The 21,214-nt window shown below is 40.0% G+C and overlaps 1 protein-coding gene across 2 annotated transcripts; it reads left to right on the top strand.

The window, feature by feature from the left end:
• Positions 1 to 842: 842 nt before the first annotated feature.
• gmppaa (GDP-mannose pyrophosphorylase Aa) lies at positions 843 to 20,625 on the top strand. Of its 2 annotated transcripts, none has more exons than XM_037110695.1 (12): positions 843 to 990; positions 1,923 to 2,020; positions 2,277 to 2,380; positions 2,719 to 2,911; positions 3,153 to 3,212; positions 3,301 to 3,431; positions 6,404 to 6,538; positions 6,876 to 6,973; positions 7,057 to 7,103; positions 7,220 to 7,312; positions 8,354 to 8,522; positions 19,347 to 20,625. In XM_037110695.1, exons 1-12 carry the CDS (start codon positions 951 to 953, stop codon positions 19,367 to 19,369), a joined length of 1,191 nt encoding a protein of 396 aa, XP_036966590.1. In that variant the 5' UTR covers positions 843 to 950; the 3' UTR covers positions 19,370 to 20,625. The 2 variants fall into 2 exon arrangements, with proteins under 2 accessions (XP_036966590.1, XP_036966589.1); XM_037110694.1 differs by lacking the exon at positions 19,347 to 20,625 and adding an exon at positions 10,074 to 10,637.
• The last annotated feature ends 589 nt before the right edge of the window (positions 20,626 to 21,214 follow it).

Below are 21,214 nucleotides of genomic sequence, written 5' to 3'. Positions count from 1 at the left end.
CAATGAGTCCAACAGGAGAGCAATGCTAAACTTTTTTTTTTGTTGTTAATCTGGTGAATACATTACCCACAATGCCACTTGTAGACTGAGTGGCAATTTATCAGATTACATGCAGCTTCCTCTGGAGCCAAAATATAATACTTGTACTACTTTTTCACATACTCAGTAGTACCCCCTTTAAGACCTTTAACCACAGTTTACACAAGGTATCGGGATCATGCTATTTTCCATAGAGGCAATTTCTACACAGCAGGTCATTTTGAAGCTGGTATATAAAAAAAAAAAAGATAAATAATTTGCTAAATCTAAAAATGCCAGCATAATGATATGGTAAAATTAGGCTACTGTTTTCTGACTGTTCTGTATAAAGGTTAAATAGGTAGCAGTTCATTAGTAGGTTTCAAAAACAGAGAGAACCATAATTTTGATTGTTAGATTATTGCATTCATTAAACTTTTTTGTGTTAAATTTTCATCAATACTTATATTTAGCTTTCGCTCCTTATTCAAGATTCAAGACGTTCATTGTTACTCCAGTAGTACAGGGACACTTGTGTGTGAATATTTTGCTTTGAGACTCCACGACTGAAATGGTAAATAGTAATCAGTGAATAAAATGTCCATCCACACATCCACCCGCTTATTCAGGGACGGGTTGGAGTGGCAGCAGACTTAGATAGATGAGGTGTGTGTGTGTGTGTGTGTGTGTGTGTGTGTGTGTGTGTGTGTGTGTGTGTGTGTCTAATTGTCTCCCATGAGCCAAAAGACATGTCAGAGAGGTTTGCCAGGTCTTTATGATCTCCTCCACTCTGCACTGCGCTCCGCCCCGTGTTTTGGTTCTGATCCCATGACGTCACGATCAGGAAGTGGATGCGGAAGTGTCAGGCGAACAGCTGACAGCTGCACGTAGCTCTCTGACAGGACTCACAAATCACAGCTCATCGATATAAAATGTTGAAGGCGGTTATTTTAATCGGAGGCCCCCAGAAAGGTGACAACGTGTTTAATCTTTGTCTTGTTTTTAATGTTGGCTCCGGTTCTTTAAAGCGAAGCTAGGCTGCTATCGCTAACAAAACCTGCTGGGCTTGTTTATTTCACTGACGTGGCATAATGTCAACGACCCACTCGTAAACAAAGGACAAACAAGAACATTAACTTCATAGCCTGATATTTTTAATGACTAAAACAGCGAATGAAAACGTGTAACTAATAACACTGTCAGCGCTGATATCGCTAACAGCTCTCCCTACCTTGGCTTCTAATCAATTGCCTGTCAGACCAATTATTTCTCGGACCGAGTGAACGAACTCCACTTGAGAAATGAGTTATTTAAGGATTACTGCTCACTTACTGTAGGAGTAAGTTATTTAGTACGATCAATCGTGACATGTGGACTCACTCTTCATTTCGGCATTGATTCATTCCACGGTGCAGTTCAAAAACATTGAGAATAGTAAAACCAAAAGGAGATTTTACAGGGATTATCTGCTGCATGGTGATTACTTAGTGCTTAGTTTACCACCAGCCCCCTTAATGCTTTACTGAACACTTGCCTGCTCATCCATGAAGGCAAAGGAAGGGAAGGCAGCTTGCTTCTCAACATCATAGCACATGCTGCCTTTTCTACACTACTCAGATTGAGTTAAGGACATTGGGAAGTGGGTGCATATATGCATGTGCATGGGAATGTAATCAAAGTATTTTAGTTTGTATTGTAGTTTACTTATTTCAGGTGCTTTATCGGCAAAGTATTAATGGTTTAGATTTTAAATAAAACATTTCAGAAGCTTTTTTTATGTAAGAGAGGACAGGATGCACATCACATATAATAAGAGTGTTTTTCTTTTATATAGTTTTGGTGTGTACAAAGTGATTTTAGTATTTTAATCTGTATCGTAAGTAATCAATTGGTTGTTTTGTTAGGCACGAGGTTCAGGCCGCTGTCATTTGAAGTCCCCAAACCCTTGTTTCCAGTGGCTGGTGTGCCCATTCTGCAGCATCACATTGAAGCATGTGCCAAGGTGAGCATCTCTGCAATACCATATATTGTACAGTCGAGCTTTCTATGTACTATTTGTGGGTGTTATTAGTGTCCAATTTAATTTAAATTTGGTGTTGGAGGTTTTTCTGTAGAAGCCGAACAGCTTGTTCCCGTAGTAAAAAACTCTTCGTCCTAGTTGCTGGTTGGCATCAGTAATTTCATTCCCTCTGCCTTGTGTTGCACAGAATAGCCTTTAATGAATTCGGCCCAATAATTAATATTTTTTGTGTTACAAGGTGCCGAATATGAAGGAGATTTTGCTCATCGGTTTTTATCAGCCCAACGAAGAACTGACCAGATTCATGTGTAACGCTCAGCAGGAGTTAAAAATTTCCATCAGGTAAAGAACGGAGCGCTTAGCGACACAAGTGCAAACATACCCAGTTACTTGCAGACTAAACAATGACTTGTGCATTTCTTGTACTGCAAAAGTGTCATAAATATATATTTTTACAGCACAATAACTTATTTATTTCCTTTATGAAACACACCAATCAGTAAACAATATGCACCAGGTGCACAAAATGTACACCTGGTGCTCTGAAGGCATTTCTCTTCTCTTCTGAAGAAGTTGATGTTCTTTGTAGCAGTGATGGTACTTTTCCTGCTGGTGCACTACTGCTGCTGAATAACTGTGGCTATGCTGTTCTCCTTGTTCTTCTTAACTCTGCACCGCAGGTATCTGCAGGAGTATTCAGCCCTGGGCACGGGAGGGGGCATCTATCACTTCCGAGATCAGATTGTCTCCGGCAGTCCAGAGGCTTTCTTTGTTCTGAATGCTGATGTCTGCTCAGCGTTTCCTCTCACAGAGATGCTCAGCTTCCAGAAGGAACACGGAGAGCCAAACAGCTTTGTCATCCTTGGGACAACAGTGAGATTGAATTATTTAGAGTTGTTGCTGTCTAATAGAACTTGAAAAATCGAGCAAAGCATTAGGTGAAGTAAAACTCAAAAGCTTTTGTTGTGTTTTATTGTTGTTGGTTAGGCCTGAACAGATAATTACTTTATGGACAAAAAAAAAAAACATGTAAAAAGTTATTATGACAGACGTGATCCTGGTTTCTTTATGAAAAAAACTGATTTATCCTAAATTGCCTTTTTTGTTGTATTAGGCAAACAGAACACAGTCCCTGAATTACGGGTGCATTGTTGAAAACGAGGAAACGCGTGAGGTATAAAACCCTTCCTGTCATATGTTCTGAATCAGTCCCTCATCACTATTTCACCTTGAGGTCATGACTGCTCCTCTTCTTCGCTCAGGTCTTGCACTACGTGGAAAAGCCGAGCACGTTCGTGAGCGACATCATAAACTGCGGCGTATACCTCTTTACCCCAGATATCTTCCAGCACATCGGCACCGTCTTCCAGAAGAATCAGCAGGACATGTTGTTGTGAGTTGAAGCTCTCTCTCTCTCTCTCTCTCTCTCTCTCTCTCTCTCTCTCTCTCTCTCTCTCCCTCCCTCCCCCTGGGAGGGGGGTTCTCTGTGTGGGAATGCATGTGAATACCAATTATTCCGTTTCTCCTTCGGTTCTCTTCATTTGTCTTGTTTGTTTTTTTTTATCCCTTCCCTTATCCTCCCTGCCATCATTTCTGTTTCCTCACACAATCATCAGATATCCATATGATGGGTAAGTTTGTCTTTGAGGGCTGCACGTTGTAGTTATAGAGCACTTCCTGTATGGTGTTACCAGTAGAAAGAAAGCCAGTGTTGAGGCTGAGGGCGCTTTGTGAATGTTGCCTGTGTCCTGTTTTGCCCAAAATATACACCTCCCAATTTGCAAGCAGCTTCATTTTATTTGATTGATTGATTGATTGATTGACTGATTGATTGTTGTGTTCTTACCAAATTGTGTCCTTGAAACAGGAACTATTTGCTTGCCGGTAATTAAAGGAAAAGTTCAACATTTTAGGAAATATGCCAATTCACTTCCTGTCCGGATGTTGATGCCACTCTTGTTAGGACTCGGCATTAATGGCCTTAGAATAATATCCCAACATTTTGGAGCCATATTTGGGATACACAGCTTATATGTGTGACTTATGCAATCTTCCCAATCACAGTTCATATATGCTGGGAATTGGCAACAAAATCAACATTTTGTGTCAGTATTGCTACAGTCCTGCAGGGATGACTGTTGTTGGTACATCATTTTAACACAATAAGATCTTTGATAAATAATCATGAGTAATGTAGATGTAATGACCAAGTGAGTAAAGCAACTAATGGAACAAGTAGGTAACTTCAGTTAAGTTTACTGTAATGCAGCTTTCAAATTTAGGAGACACGACAATAAAAGCATATCACAATATATGATTTTAAAAAATCTAGGATGTTCAGTATCATATCACAATAACAATATAATATCAATATATTTCCTAGCCCTAATTCTCGTGCCTGTTTGGTAAGTGAGAGGCAACAGCTAGGAGGCAGATCTATTAGTTTAGCCTAGCTTAGCACAAAGACTGTAAACAGGGGGAAAATGTCTGGCCTGCCTCGGTCCAAAGGAAACAAGAGCCATCTACCAGGATTTCAAAACCTCATCAGTTAACACTTATTAAGCTGTTTCCACCTGTTTCCAGTCATTGTGCCAAGTCAAGCTAACTTTCAGCTGGCTGCAGGGCGAGAGTGGTATCAATCGTCTCTCTTTGCCAAAAAGGAATTTCCCAAAATGTCAAACTTTTAAGTCCCAGAGCAAAGACAAAATTTACAAAAAAAAAACATATACACAGTTTATATTGATTGTCTAGTCTTAGATTGTCCTGTTATAGCTTGCTTTCCTTAGTGCATCACTGCATCCTGAGTTTGGTAATGAGGAGCAAGCAGAACTTCACCAACTTCCTCATCTCTGTTTTTGATTTCCTTTTATGTTGACCCTGTTTCTTCTTTAGGTTAGTTAGCCAAGACCAATTAGATAGATCGCAGCTGGTGGAACGCTGTATTACACAGTTTGCAGAGACACTTGCATAACGGCTGAGGATCGTATGAGTTTTTGCTCCGTTTGTTCGCTGCTGCACCCCCAGCTGTGCTTTTTCCTGTGAACATTAGAAAGAAAAAAAAAAGCATCTGTCTGCACTCTGGTCACTCACAGAAGCCTTGAATAACACACGGGATCAATATTCGGATAATTTATATTTTTTTTTAATATTTCTGGAGATTTGTCCTCTTTTTAACCCCCGACTTTGTTTGTTTTTTAGATGTTCACTTTGGTGCATTAGAGCTAACATTTGGCACCACAAGGACACTGGAAATACATCAAAAAAGGTCAAACCACGCTGTGAATAATTCACCTGCTAGCATCGATAGCACTTAAATCAAGCAGTGCCCCCGAATCAGCAAAATTGTTGAACACATCAGAGATACTTGATAGAAGAGAGAAGAGTTATATACTGCAAACTCTCTTGGGGAGTACTTTGCCTCTAACCACATCCCCTCCTTTTTGGTAAAACTTCGATTATGGGTGCTATCCTTTAAAATATTCTTTTCATCAATATTTAACGCTCCGTTTCATCTTGGGGGCTCTCACAATACACCATGCCAGAGATCCTGATTAATATGGAACACGTAGACTCTTCTACTTAAGTTTTTGGATCACTACTAGGTAATCAGCGCCGGGTTTCAACCCAGTGCTGACACCATCAAAGTTAGCATCAGTGATGAATTTTAACTCGCTGCTCTCATTTCGTTTAAGAGGCCGGATTTTAAGGGCGATAAATTCATGTTTTTCTCCGGCTTTCAGAAATGCTTTTTTGAGGTAATGGTGCCACTGGGTTTTTTTTTCTCTTTTGCACATAACTGGTTATTTAGAACTGTCTGACTTTTAAAAGTACAAGTGGGGTAAAGAGGGGGCGACAAGAACGCATCCTCAACTGTTTTCTGGCCCAACTCCTATAAGAAAATAATAATACAACACATTCTGCATGTTTAGTTTGTTCATTAGGTAGTCGGGGAGAGCGGTGAGGTTGGCCACGGAAGACTTTAGAATGAGTGTGTTTGAGTTCGGCACTAATACCAGCCTGCAGATGCTGTCAGTATTCACGGCTGTAGAGGGAGCAACCTTGTCAGCAGTGTCTCATCATCAGCTTAATATTAAGGCTGTAATATAGAACATCCACTTTAAGGCCACGGCTTTTGGGAAATCAACCTCATTTTTAAAAAGGCTTAACTCAAATTTTCAAATAATGCAAAGGGGAGAAAACATCGACAGTCATACCTTTCTCATTTTACGGCCCGATTTTCTGTTTACATCCCAACTTTGCCCTGTTGTTTTTTTCCTCTAACTGCACGCACAAGATTGTATTTTAAATAAATGACTCCCTGGTTTGTAAACTCGGCGCCATAAAATGATGATCTGTCTCCTGCAGAGAGGAGCCAACCAACGGCTGGCACCGAGCAGAGGCCATCAGGCTGGAGCAGGACATATTCACTGCCCTGGCAGGACAGGGAAAACTCTACGTATATAAAACCCTCAGCTTCTGGAGCCAGATTAAATCTGCAGGGTGAGTGCCCATTTCATAAATACTGTCACATTAGACAGGGCATAAATTTGTCTTCGCAAACGTGGACAACCCTGTAGCCAGGAAAAAAAATGTTCGAGGAGAGAGACATTGGACTGTTGTGTTGTGCTTATAGACGGTAATATCACTATTTACATTGCGGGACCTGTTAAAAACACCATGTGGTTTATGTTTTTAAGCAAACATCAATTAACGTTTGAGCATTTAAAACGCCATTCTGCCAAAAACCTTACAGTCTTGCCCCAATCCAAAAAAGAACTTGATGCTAATATTTTGATATTAATACTTTTGCTGGTATTTCGTTGTTTTTTTTTTCCAGGTCTGCAATTTATGCCAGTCGGCTGTACCTCAACCAGTACCACACGACTCATCCCGAGAGGCTGGCCTCAAATAAAGAGGGAGGGCCGAAAATAAGCGGTGAGATTGATTTATAATCCGTGGCTTTGCTTCCTCTCTCATATCGGAGATGAATATATTCACACTTCATTTCCGTTCCACAGGTAATGTCTACATTCATCCTACAGCCAACATTGACCCCACAGCTACAGTAAGCATCTTCCCCATCCGTCCTCTTGTGCTGCACCACCAATACACACAAATGCACATGGTATGCACTAACAGGGGAAAAGTAACACATGTATATTTTTTCCTGTCTCAATCCAGTTGGGTCCCAACGTCTCTATTGGCACCGGAGTGACTATCGGTGCTGGAGTCCGAGTTCGAGAGTCCATCATCCTCCATGGAGCAACTCTGCAGGTGAGCCCCTGCACAAACAGATTCCTGACTTCCAATATGTATCATAAAAATGTATCAAGACATACCTAAAAACAATTCTCTCAAGTCTTTGTGACGTGTTTTTTGAACAAAAAGTATAATTATGACACTGACGTCCTTAAAATGGCATATATTCCTTCGCCCCATGTTAGAAAATTCTGAACACACAAATGTGCAGTTATTTTACTGTCGGACACAAAATGTCTGAAGTTGCTGCATCACACTTGTGTACCGTGACAACTGGACCAGGATTTGGCTCCACCAATCAGTGGCTCATTTGTGAAATCATGCTCGGAGGCCCATCTCTTCAAAAATCTGATTTTAATGAGCGCAGAGAAAATGTACACTTTCAGCAACAAATTTTAAAAACAGCCTTCTAGTCTGAACCTCTGCGCAGACATCGCTCTGCACAGTGAGGCTCAAACATTCAGCTGGAGGAAAACACAAATAATTACAGTTTTGACTTGAGGGGGACGTGAACTTTAAGGAAAGTTTAAGGCGGCCCTTTTTTTGCTTCCAAGTATCGACTTCACTCGCAGCAGTATAACCATCAAGTTCGGAATTAAACTGGATCCAGCCCTCAGTGAGTTGAAGGGAAATTTATCTGCCCGTTTACTGCTGGTGACATCTTAACATTTTATTATAAACATTATCCACTCTTCAACAGGCGTCTCTGGAATTTATCTTTAAGCTCCTCTGTCACTGCAGAAATAAAGTTGCCTTTGCCTCCCACAAAGATGTCATTTTTAACGATTTGGAGGCTGACATAATTTAATCCCACGTCTCCGGTGATGACTGGATGCCTCCAAAATGAATCAAGACTGCGGGTGACTTATTGATTTTCATTGCATTATTGCCGACAAGGACAATTTGTTTGTTGAGCTATAATTCAAAAGGAGGCACATTTTTAAGAGTGAAGTTGTAAGTAATCGGAGGAGCGGTACCTCACAGTATACAGCACCTCTGAAGACCCCTTTGATTTTCAGTATTGTCATGTCTTTTTTTCTTTTTTTTTCCCTGTAGGATCACTGCTGTGTCCTGAACAGCGTCGTGGGATGGGACAGCACCATTGGCAAGTGGGCGAGAGTCGAGGGGACCCCGAGTGACCCGAACCCCAACGACCCCTACGCAAAGATCGACAGCGAGACCCTCTTCAGAGATGGAAAACTCACGCCCTCAATTACAATTCTCGGTGAGTGTGCTCTGACCTTGTATTCTTCAGAGGAACTGTTAAATATTCATTACATCCGGCATCAAAATACGTATATTTCTCTTCTGCAGCATTTTCCATCTAGAACTTGTTCTCAGAAATGAAAAGTTAGTGGGTAAAATGGGGCTGAGGCTTCAGATTTTCCAAAAGTGGGTTGCTTGAAGAGAGTTTCTCCAAGAAAAGGCCCATTCTGTTATTAGTTACTGCAATTGTCTACAGCTTATACTTGTAAGGGATGAACAATTGATAAAGGACCGTTTATATTCTAGCCAATAAAAGAGCCGATAATATGAAGTGCAGCCCTTTATGCTCATGGTGTCAGACTGCTGCTCGTGGGTAGACTGGCCTCACAGTGCAGACTAGAGAAGCAACATCTGCTGTTGCCAGTTGGGATGTTGTTTTTTTTTTTTACACTTTCAGAGGAAGAAGACACAATTGTAAGACAGGTTCAGAATGAGGGAAAAGGCTATAGGTATTGACACAATACATTTTAGCCTCAGGTGTGCTGCAACTACAGGTGAGGAACTTCTTTTTAACACAAAAATGTGAGTTTATAGGTTATCTTATCAGTATCGGCCTTGGCTGAAGAAATCCATATCATGTAACCTTAATATTTGGATAGTTATGTGATATATTCATGTGAAGTCATCGTAAGTCACCAACATGTCTCAATGAATCTATGAGAAGCATTATTAAATCATACATCTGTCATTATCACCAACTTTGGGGCTATATAGAGCTGCAATGTTTAATCGATTAATTGATTAGTCGATTGAAAGACAGTTAGTTGACAACTGTTTGGATAATCGATTTTCAAGCTAAAATGTCACATATTTGCTTGTTTGTGCTTCTTAAATGTGAGAATTTTCTGATTTTTATCCATCATTTATGATCTTAAATGAAGAATGTTCTGGTTTTTGGGCTGCCGATGAATCGAGTAATCATGAGAATAATCTACATATTTACTGGTAATGAATATATCCTTAGTTGAAGCTGAATTTACAAGAATGGCCAAATGATTAATAATTCATCACACAAAGAGTTTCAAAAAGTTTATAAACTTTCTCCTAATTCAGAACATCTCAAAATGGAGCGATTTTATAAGGGAGTCTGGGGACATTTTCTACGTCTTAAGCTCCTGACTTTTGTCGACTGGATTCTGTGTGGCTGCTTTGACCTGTAGTATGTTGGATATAAATTGGTTATTTATATTGATACAAAAACATTACCATTGCACACCACTTACAAATATGTCATTGTACAGACTGACTCCTCAGCACCCCAACTGTGACTGACTCCCAAAATCCCTGCGTCCAAAACCAAATCTCTGTTATTTGATTTTCTGTGAGTTGTATTCGGCGACGCTCTTCTCCGCCCGTTCAGCCATGCAAGAAATTGCCGTTACTTGTACCAGAAATGTGCAACCCATCACCTTCCACATGCCAGCGGTGTGAGAAATACAATGCTGTATGTCTTGTATACCCTCCTCCACTGCGCAGAACTGAACACGGCTTCGCTTTCTCTCCTCCTCAGGTTGTAACGTGACTATCCCCTCCGAAGTGATTATACTCAACTCGATTGTCCTCCCGCACAAAGACCTCAACCGTGGCTTCAAAAACCAAATTATTCTCTAGTTAATCTTCCTCACGCTTCTGTCCACTTACTGTCACCGCTGAAGGATGCAGCTGGACGCCCGCCGGCACTGCCTCTGAGTTACTGTATATAAGATGTCAAGAGTGAAGATATGGGACATTCATTAAATAGTTTTGAAAGATAGATTTTTATATATTTGTCCTCCAGCCTCTATGCATCATTGGGCGTCAGCAACATTAGGGAGAGGCTAATCACGCATGTTGATTCACCTTGAGAAGTGCTGTCATGCCAGGGGTTTATATTGGGTTTTTTTTTATTAACTTTACCGAACTGTAAAATTAGTGCAGACAGCAGGGTAATATATTTGGTTGAATGTAATACGTTTTTTTTTTTTTTTTTTAAGTTCATGGACGACCTGTTTCTCAAGGGCATGTTTGACAAACAAAGACTCGTTACTTCAGCGTGAGGAGAAAAATACAAGAAAATAAAAAATCACTCGCTTTACTGACTGGTTCCATTCTTTGGGGGGGGGGCATTTGTGTGAAGCTCTGATTAAAACTGTTTAGCATCTTCCTCGCTGGGTCTCGACAATTGACTACCACCAAAATAAATCAGCGGGCTTCGAGATTTACATCGCAATCAAGCAATGTTGCCTTTTTTTCTTTTTTTTTTTTTAAATGTGAACTTAGCAGGGGGCCTGGAGACTAAAGGCAACAAGCACACACTTTAATAGTGCATTCGCAATCACTGGAGGCACCGTTCCAATTTATGGATGCAGCACATTAACATTTACTTATTAGGCCCTCGAGCACTCATGATCACTTTAGCATTTTTGTTCCAATTATTGCAAAGAGTGTCTATTAAGGGGTGATGTAAATTGTGATAGTGGAGCTGCAGCATAATACATTTTAATCAAGTCTTCACCGTCTACTTTCCAGTGAAAGGGGGTGAAAAAAAAAATAGTTAATGTAAATCTTAATTCGTGGCGAGGTTTAAGTTGTAGGCGCCTGTGGTTTTTATATTGTTGATTCAGGTGCCTTGCTGCTCAAGAAAACTGGCCTCATTATAGTGTTTTTACCCGTCTTGATTGGACGTTCATCACTTGCTCCTCACATGAAAGGCAACCCTTAAAATTCATAAGATCAAATAGGTTTTCCACTCCCATATCAGCCAAAAACTTGTGTTTTGTGCATGCAAAGATGGGCTCACAGTGGGGCAGCAGAGCTCGTACATCGAAATTCTAATATTATTTTTTCCATGTTGGAACTGTGTGTTTTTTCTGTCTCCTGCCTCTCAGCTGGAAGCACAGTCTTTTTTTTTCTTTTTTTGCCCTGTGCATGTTTGCAGAATAGGAACAGGAAGTGGTGTAAAATATAGAGGACGGGATACAAGGACAGCAAAGGTGACATTTGACGAAGGCTGGATTCAGATCCCTCCCCTTTCTGTCTACATGAAGAGCGTTTTAGCTTGGCGAGTCGGGAGACGTGTCGCCCGCAGGAAAGTGTGTATAAATCTTTTTCAGTCAGCATGGATTTTTTTGTGAAAGCAGAGATTTTACAGTAGCTCCTCTGTGCCCTTTAGTTTTTATGATGCCTTGTCTTTGTGTATTTTAGAAAGGTGACATTTAGGGCCTCACTGATAATATTAGTGGTTGATACTATAATTTGAAACTTTAAAAAAATGCACGATTATATTTATGAAACATTTGAAAGTGACAAGGGTGTATGAGAGGGAATGAATATGTCCATGTTCTGGGTTTCCTTTATAACTCCTTGTGAGCCCCAACACAGCACAGTCATCCAGCACACCAACGCCCTGCTTCCTGCTCTTTCTTCTCTTCTTTCCTCTTTTCTGAACCCCCTGAGTCACAAGCTGTCAGTGCCAACTCACTGAAATACCAGATACCTGAATATCAATTTATCGTCACTCTAAACAATAAATGTGTGTAAACAAGATACAAGTAAGGTGATAACCCTAACCAACCAACCAACTACTGAAACAACATACCAACCAGTCTGTCAACATACAAACCAACCAATCAGCCAATATACCAAACAACATACCAACCACCAAGATAACAAACCAACCACCTAACCAACCAACCAACATACCAAATAAACCAATATACCAACCATCATACGACCAAAACAACATACCAGCCAACCAACCTCAGTGGACCACAGTATAAAAGTTAAAAACTCCATTTCTGCTTGACAACATGTCAAACTGAGACACAGCTTGGACAGAAAAATGCCTCTGAGACACTGCAGTTCTGTAACATTTAAAAACAAAACAGTCAAAAGCAAAGGCAAATTGAAGTCCCCCATTTGATACAAGTACAACAAAACAGACTCAATCATCCTTCTCTGATTTACAAACCCGGGTTACTTGCACTCGTACTCTCAGGGGTGAAATTGGAGAGACCTCAAGCTGCCCCATGTGGAACTAAAGTGGGGAAACAAATGATGAATCATTCTGGTCTGTTTGACACTGGAGTATCCTCATGACCACAAGATTACACACACACACACATACACACACACACACACTTTTGTACAAAGTGCCTCAACAAAAAGTGTTTGTTGACTGAATTACTTTGTGGATGTTGTATTCCCATGATATATTAGCTCCTCATTTCAAGCGTTTACACCAACAGCATCCACAATTGGACAAGCCTTTGTTGTGCCGGGAGTTGTGTTTAACACCGAGCAGACAACACAAAATAAAAGGTTGTTTTGGAAATGAAGCAGGATGGGAAGCCAAAGTGTCTCTATTAGCCTTTGGAAAGTCTCCAGTGGCAGGATGCATTCCATTTCTAACAGGAATCTCTGGTGAGGACACGTGCTAGCGTTATGAGTTGATCGGGGAAATTGGATGTGACAGAACAGGTAACGAGAGGGGCGAGCGAGAGCACAAAACTAGCCAAGATTTTCACATCAGTGCAAATTTAGTAAACAAGAGCGGCTGGCGGCGTCTGGGTTTAGACATACACATCTGCATGGGATAGGTCAAAGCATGCACACATACCAGGTCACTGCAGGAACATGCTATATTTCCTGTCATTATCATCTATATAGGACAAGTGATGGGAAGGAAAAATCACTTACTCTTTGACTGATGATTGATCTCTCACAGACATTTTGAAAAATGGAACTCATTTGCACTGAGAGGATGACCTAAAGTAAATCAATTACCTTCAACTGGGCATTTATGCTACCGTTTCAAAGCAAACATCTAAATATGCTCTTTAAAAAAAAAAAAATCAATTTTTTGCAGCTGATGCTTTCCAAGTGTTTGAAGGTCTCCCTGTGCTCTATGGATTTTCCTGTCAGAGGCCAGGTCAGAGGAAGTCTTTGTCTCCTGGTCCAGATCCTTTTTGCAGCCGCTGACCTGCTGTCTGCTGACATCCTCGCGTCGGGCCCTCGCATCCAGGTGCTTTGCAGCCATCGGCAAGTTTTGGCGGTCCTCGACAGTACACAAAAGCCGCTACCAAATTGTTTTTTGAAAGAGCTAAAAATTGCCCAGAACATCAATGAAGCACTACGTGTTGGTTTAACATCTCCAAATAAAGGGGCCCTCTGCTGTCTGTTTACAGCTGCTGCACTGATTTAAAAAAAAAAAAAAATTCAAATATAAAATTTCTGGCGATGTAGACGACAAATAGACACTATCACAAGCGTACTCATTTTTTCCTGCCGTGGTAGCTTGAATGCAGAACCATCGATAATGATTTATTTATCTACATTTTTTTTACTTTGGACATGTGATCATGACCACAGAGATTATGAAGTTTGTCTCGAAAAAGCAAACCAACTGAGAAGATAAAGAACAACAGAGGACAATCCAAACATCTTCTCATGTTAAAAAATAACAGCTTCAATGGTCATTGTTCCTCCCACCTACTGTGTGTTGTGTGTGTGTGTGTGTGTGTGTGTGCGCGCGTATGAAGGAATTTTTTGTGTATGTGTGTGGTTCTGGCAGTGCAGACCGGGCCGACTATGGGCGAAGGTCCAGTGATGCTTCCACCTGAGAGGACAGTTGGAGGGTTTGCGTGTCAGCACACTGAAAGGATGATGCCTACGAGAAGCCTTGAGGACTGACAAATGAACTGTCAAATGGAAGCTGACATCTCACACTGTTCAAACTCATACCGTAAAGAAAAATAGCGTTTGGCTGTCATGCATCACCGGTGAATACTAATGTTTTGCTAAACTGAGCTTTAAAACATCAAAGCATGCCAGCTCCCACCGGTTCCCCCGGAGAGGTGAGAGGCTGCCGTTTTTTTTTTTTTGTTCCTCGCTCAGCAGATGTGCTGCGTTCTAGAAATGAACAGTCAGACTTTTTTGACTCCCGACTTTGATAAATGTGCTGTAATGCCCCCCCGAAACAGAAATGCCAACAAGACATCAAACCTGTCTCAACCCCGAGGATTTTTTCAGCTGCGCGGCGTCACAGACATGACAGCGCGTTCTGTCAACGCCGTGCAGAAAATATGTTGTTTACCATCCTTGAAACACAACCTCCACAAATCGAATGATCGTGACATAAACAAACCCGCGTTTCTATATCGTTGACCTGTCATATGATCGCTATTACTTTAGAGGGGTAACTTGCAAATTGCCTTTATAAATACATCATAAATGTGTAGCTCAAAGCTCAAGGATGTGTCACAGCCTGAGGAAAGAAGTTCAGGGTGAACAGACTGTGGCCGGGGAGGGCGTTGTGTTTTAGTATCCTCGCTGCGAGGGTGTCACCGGTGCTCTGTGGATGGATAGCGATGATGTTCTGGTTGGTTTTAAGCACCCACTGCAAAGCCTTCCGGTCCTGGGCTGCACACCAACCACGTCAGTTTGTGTTGTTTCCAGTTCGAACGCTTTCTCGTAAGTTGTTGAAGCTGTTGCCTCCTCTCGATTGTCAAAATCCATCAAATGGCCATCCTCCTCATCCTCGCGCCAAGTCTGACTCACATTTCCACCATCGCCTTCCAGAAACGACTCACCTCTTGTAAGCTTTTAAGGGCGCGACTTCTCTTGAGCGAGACTCGTGTTTCTGGTCAAGAAAAGGATCTAATTATTTCACAAACACCTCTATTTTTGTAGGTTTTTTTCTTTTTTCTGTAAGGGTCCGTAATATTCTCAGAATAACAACCTCAGCCTGTCAGTGGCAGAATGAAACATGGCCGATCCTCCCTCAGATATCATGTTGTACAAGTATGGAGTACTGAAAGACAGGTTGTTAGGAGGTTGTTATCTTCAGAATAAAAAAAAAACAAAACAAATAAAACTGTCACCACATTTAAGTCATTAAGTGTAATTTTCCTTCCTGCATATCGTCTTTCTTTTTCCTTGTGTTCATTCTCTATGTAGTTCTGTGTTTTTATTGAATCATTGTCTCGCGATTGTTTAGTTGTTCTGTTTTTTGTGTATTTTTCAAAATTAAGATATAATCTTTTTTTCTTTTCTGTGAAAGAGGGGAGCCGGGTGTCCTCTTGACCTCTCCTGACACATCTCTTATCTTATTATTGCCTGATTTGATGTAACCATATGTGTGTGCAAATTGAATGAATACATTTTCTTTAAAAAAAGCACTTTTAGTCGACATAACTTTGACCCAAAGGATTACTTTGCAGTCACTGCAGCCATGTCCTACTAGCTGAGGCGATGTACGGGACCACTTTCAAAACTTTTGGTAAGTATGAATCATCTACTCACCAACCTTGTTAAACCATTTAACAAGGAGCAGCACAATAAAAACATTGAATATATTTGAAATTGTGAAGCCATTATCTCATATCGTTTCAGACGGAAGATGCATCTTATAAAAACATCTTCAACATCTAAACAACATCTGCTCATTTCAGTCGCTGCAGAGCAAACTGAGTCAAGGTTTAACAGGATAAATTGAGAACTCACAATCTGTTCTCAAATATTGACAGTCTGACTAATAATGCCATGATTCATACCTTCATAACACTAAATACTGGCTTCTCTATGTGTGGTTGTCGTGATTCTACTCCACCCGCTGACTTCCATCTGACTTTGAATGCAGCATTAGTAACAGCTCTTGAAACCTAAAGTCGCGAAGTGGCCATGCAGTTTGATTAAAAAAAAAAAAACCCTCAGCGTTCATGTTTTGTACCTCCGTTTGTGTTTGTGCGCCTTCCACTGTATGCTTTGGCAAGTTTAATAGCGAGGGGGCCTAAGCCAAGTCAGAATCCCCACGTTGGAAACAGTCTTAGTTCCACTTCTCAGCAGACTGAACTTTCATAAACTCAGCTGCTCTCTCTGTGGTCAAATACCTCTTAGCACGGGATTTAACACAAACAATGTCTGAAACCAAGAGAATTCATTAAATGTGGAGCTTTGGGACTGCATGGACATGAAATTGTGTAAACTTTTTTTTTTTTTTAATTCTAATACTTTGATGAACTTGTATTGTGAGGCATTGTGGTTTTGTCGGCTCTGCTCCTTCTCACGCTGCTGTTGAGGGCTCCTAGAAATCCGGTGGAAGGGGTTTGATGCTCTCCTCAGCCAAAAGTCTGTACCACAAATCAGATTATACTAATTACTTTAAACCAGCGGTGGAAGAAGCTTTCAGATCCTTTTATTTAAATAAAAGTTCCAAACCTTTACTTGAGTAAAAGTTTGAGCAGATTTTACCCAAAAGTACAAAAAGTAAAAACAACTGAACTAAAAAATGATCCTCGTTCATGTTTCACTTTTACGTTTAATATCTCCGCTGCATTAATGTGTATGTTAATGTTACTGCTGTACAAAGAAGATAAAGAATGAGCTCATTTAAACTACTTACATTTTTTATATTAAACTCTATACTTTATATTCCATGAGATCTTCAGATTTTGTGGCATCACCGTCCTGCGAGAACTGATATCTGTAAAAAAGTCTACTTTCAAAAGATTAGGAAACAGCTGTGCTTTGGCAAAAGGAAAGGATTAAAAATGTCCAGATTTGGAGATAGAAGTGGGTTTTTTTTCCACTGGACAGAAAGGGTAAGAAAAACTGTCAACTTAAAAGTACCTCAGATGGTTTGTGAAGAGATAGTTATTTGTATAAAGCTGGGTAAGATGACAACACTTCACACATCAACACTGTCAGTGGTCTAGGTCCTGCCTAAGCTGGTGATGTAACATACTTGAATTGTACCTGTGATTATGATCGTATCGTATGGAATCAACTCTCATTAACTATATATTATAAGTATACTATTTTATTTATTTTGATTGGATTGGTTTAACATAAGCTTTGTCTCCATCGAGGGAGTCTTACTTGGTGTCAAGGTGTGTTAGACCATGGATTAAACTTAAACCAGAATATTTGTCCATAATGTGGCACATTCTGAACTCCTGATGTAATGTTAAGCTGACAACAGATACAATACAGCTGTCCAACTCTGCCAGCTTCAATTCTGGCATTAAAAGTAAATCGATGCTGGAATTCAACACACGAGCAGAGTGAGAGTCTAGTTTTCAAACAGCGATGAATAAAAGTAAACCAGCGGCTGACAGAGATAGTCAAACATGTATGAGTTCACGGAGGGACAACCAGACACTTTCCCCAGGAGTTTGTGGATCAAAGAGCCAAAACCGCACTTATACTAATGTTTGACAGGTAGCTGGAGAGGCCACTCAAACGGGATGTCTGTGCCATTTTGCTTCTGTGAGTCATGGGGCCTAATTAAGTCCAAAAGCACTTCAGAAGTCAGTATTCTGTACAAGCTGTTGCTGTCCATTTGATATCAAGTCTCTCTGCCCCATGTTGGTCAAACAGCAACTCTGAAGACGGCGTTGTTATTATGTAGTTATTCCTCATCAATCTGAAAGGTGCATCCCGTGGATTGCTGATTTTTTACAACTTAATGCAGACCTTTGTTCTCCATTGCCCCCTGATTGGATATTATTCCTTGGCCTTCACAGACATCGTACGTGACATTGTAGCCTGGATCAAGGCCTCCTGAATCATTTCCATCTGACATCAGTTATTCATACTGCATATATGCCTATTATATATAACATATCCTGCAGCATAATAATGAAGTGAAGTGAAATGGTAATCCAGTCTGATTACCAGGCTTGCGACGCTGAGCTATACAAACAAACCTGACTCCACATGACTGACAATCAGATGGGATTCCCGTCCCGTAGGACCATTACAACTGTCAATAGAAAAGATCCAGTTACTGAATCTCTTCATCTCGTTGGAACAGCACTTCAGTGTGCCGGCAATGTAATGAGGCTAATGTTGAGTATTACAGTTTGAGCACAGGCTCAAATAAAAAGAGAAATGTCATCTTATTCTGGGCTTGTTAAACACCTAAACTACAGTATGTGTAGCATAATGTGGCTTGTGTTCTATTCCCAGACTTAGATGTGAGAGATTTACACAAACATAAGTTGGGACGCTGTGTTTTTTTTCTTTGTTTGCATGTTGCACGAAGCAAATTCATGTTGAGAGTTATATCAGAGTGTTAAATATGTTTTTTTTTGTATTCAATGGATGAGGGATCGAATCACTGCATTAAGCTTTTACTTACGCTTTACACAACATCCAACCCAAATGCCACAATGAATGTTAGTCAAGCACGTTTCTGCAAAACCCCAAGTAAGTCACAACTGGAAGTTTCTTTATATCGCAACTTAACCTTTGTTTGGATTGATTTTGTTTTTTATTTCTGTGAAAAAATGTCGCTTTTGGTTGCCACAAAAACAGCTGGGAATATCTATCCTTGCACATATCTGAGGTTTGCAGAAACCTGCTTTCCTACAAGATACTAGATTCCTTTTGCAGACATCTAAATTATAATGACTTAGTTGTCAGTTTGACCATTAGACATACATTTTCCATTGATAATAGCTTAAAATGTTATCTGCAAATCACTTGTTTCTTTTTAATATTAATTTATATTTTACACAACGTCCCACAAATCTTTTGGAACGGGGGGTTAAACCTTCCTTGAGCGAGAAGCTTCATCTTGATGTCTACTGTCATCTGACTGTCTTACCATGGCATGTCTCGATGCAGCAATCTAAGCATCTTTTTTCAAGAATAAAAGCATAGGTGTCTTTTGCTCTATTGTATCTGACGTGTAAAAAAAGAACACATCATTGACTGACAACCTGTGGAAAAACTAACATTTCATTAATTAATCGCAAAGGAATCTTAATTTTGTTTTTTTGTTTTTTTGTATCTCTTACAGTTTGCTGCTCCCATGCAGAGTGACATCAGCTCCCCTGTGGTCCAAATTAGCCAATGGGGATTTCCACCCGTCACTCAGACTTGCAGTGTACTTGCAGTCATGGACCAGAAGCCACACATCAGCTGCATCTGCATCTGCTGGAAAAAACCAATAGGGTGCTAAAGTCTAAGCCTGCCCTCAGGTTAGAAATACTTAAATCGCCCACTTGAACTTGAGCGATGCGAGTGTTCAGCTGTGGAGTGGCAGATATCAAGCAGCGATGCACTTCATAAATGATAAAATGACACAACACTCCAGAAGATGACAGTTGAGTATGCAGCTTAGCCCGGAGAAATAAAGGGCAACTCTTCCCATATTTATGATTGTTACTTATCGTCTTTTAAAAATCAAATCAAATATTCAGGCCCTGCAGAAATGTAACTGAAGAGGAAAGGGAAAAGTCAGCTTTGCGATCTGACATTCTTAACCTGATACTCTGGCTGCTCAGTTTTAAAATGCAGCTTAGTATCTACACCTGGTTGTGGGCAGGCTTCAGTTTCATCTGTGCAGAGCAGCTCTGGCATGGAGTGACTCATCAGCAGCTCTTTGTATTTCCTGAGCTCCAGCTCTGCATGAACCCTTTAAGTGGCCTAAAAGTTTAAAAACCACTTTGACTCACCCTGAGATACCCAACAAAGTGAAAAGTAAAAATCCATTAGCCATGAGAGTAGTTAAAGTTGTAAAGTATTTAATATTAAATGTACTTAAGGATCTTAAAACTTAATAAAGGTACATTTTCTGGCGATAAATTATTCTTTAGTATCAAAATAAAGGTAAATTATACTATACTATACTTATATAATTATACACTAATGACTGATTATTGGCCTGCCTGATTATCAGATTCGATAGTCAGCATTTTTCTGTTGTCTACAGAACAATTTAATCTGATTGCCATTAAAATAAATTAATTAAATTTGTGAAACTTTGGCTCTGAATCAGCATGCAATCAGCAAAGTAACTTAACTTAATTATCAAATAAATATAGTGCAGTAAAATGTACATTGTTTCCTTCCAAAATGTAGTGGAGAGGAAGTATAACGTAGCAGAAAATGGAAATACAGTACTCAGTACCTCCCATTCAATCCCTGTGTTCACGTGATGTTTACCACAAAATCATCATATACTGAATATGATATGATATGTCATCATAATTCTTCATAATTTTTGTACTGTAGATTTGTTACTATTCTGTTCTTAACAAAAATGTTTGATAATAAAGTATTTTCTATTTTATACATACATATATCCATATATATATATATATATATATATATATATATATATATATATATATATATATATATATATATATATATTTCTCCACCAAAACATTAGCACATGCTGCCACAAGTGTAAGAGGGATGTGTAGCAGGCAAGTAGGCATTGACAGACGGAGCTCATTAGCATTTAAAGTTGCAGGCACAGAAACAGCCTGCTCTCCGTAGAGCTCACTTGAATGACAGACAGTTGAGATTCACCATAGATGGGTTTGGGGCAATGCATATCAAATACAATGCTTTTGGACTTCTGACAGCTGTGTGAAATTGATGAAAAAAAGTATAATATGGGACCTTTAACTTCAAGAATAAATGTTTTGTTGTTAGCCTACAGTAATGCAGGTTTGTTAAAGATCCATTGACCCAACCTGGGCCAGTCAGGTCCTATGTTTTTTTTCTTTTTTCTTTTCTTTTCCTTTCTTTTTTTCTTCTCCAAATTCCCTCCAATCGGCTGACCAATTGGCTACAGAGGGCTAGCAGTGTGTTATGAGCAAGGCCACATATAATTGGTCTATTGTTTGTCATTGTCAATCAATCATGGGCTGACAG

The sequence above is a fragment of the Acanthopagrus latus genome, chromosome 9, assembly GCF_904848185.1.
Source record: "Acanthopagrus latus isolate v.2019 chromosome 9, fAcaLat1.1, whole genome shotgun sequence".
Lineage (NCBI taxonomy): Eukaryota > Metazoa > Chordata > Actinopteri > Spariformes > Sparidae > Acanthopagrus > Acanthopagrus latus.
This window is presented reverse-complemented; position numbering and strand designations above follow the sequence as displayed.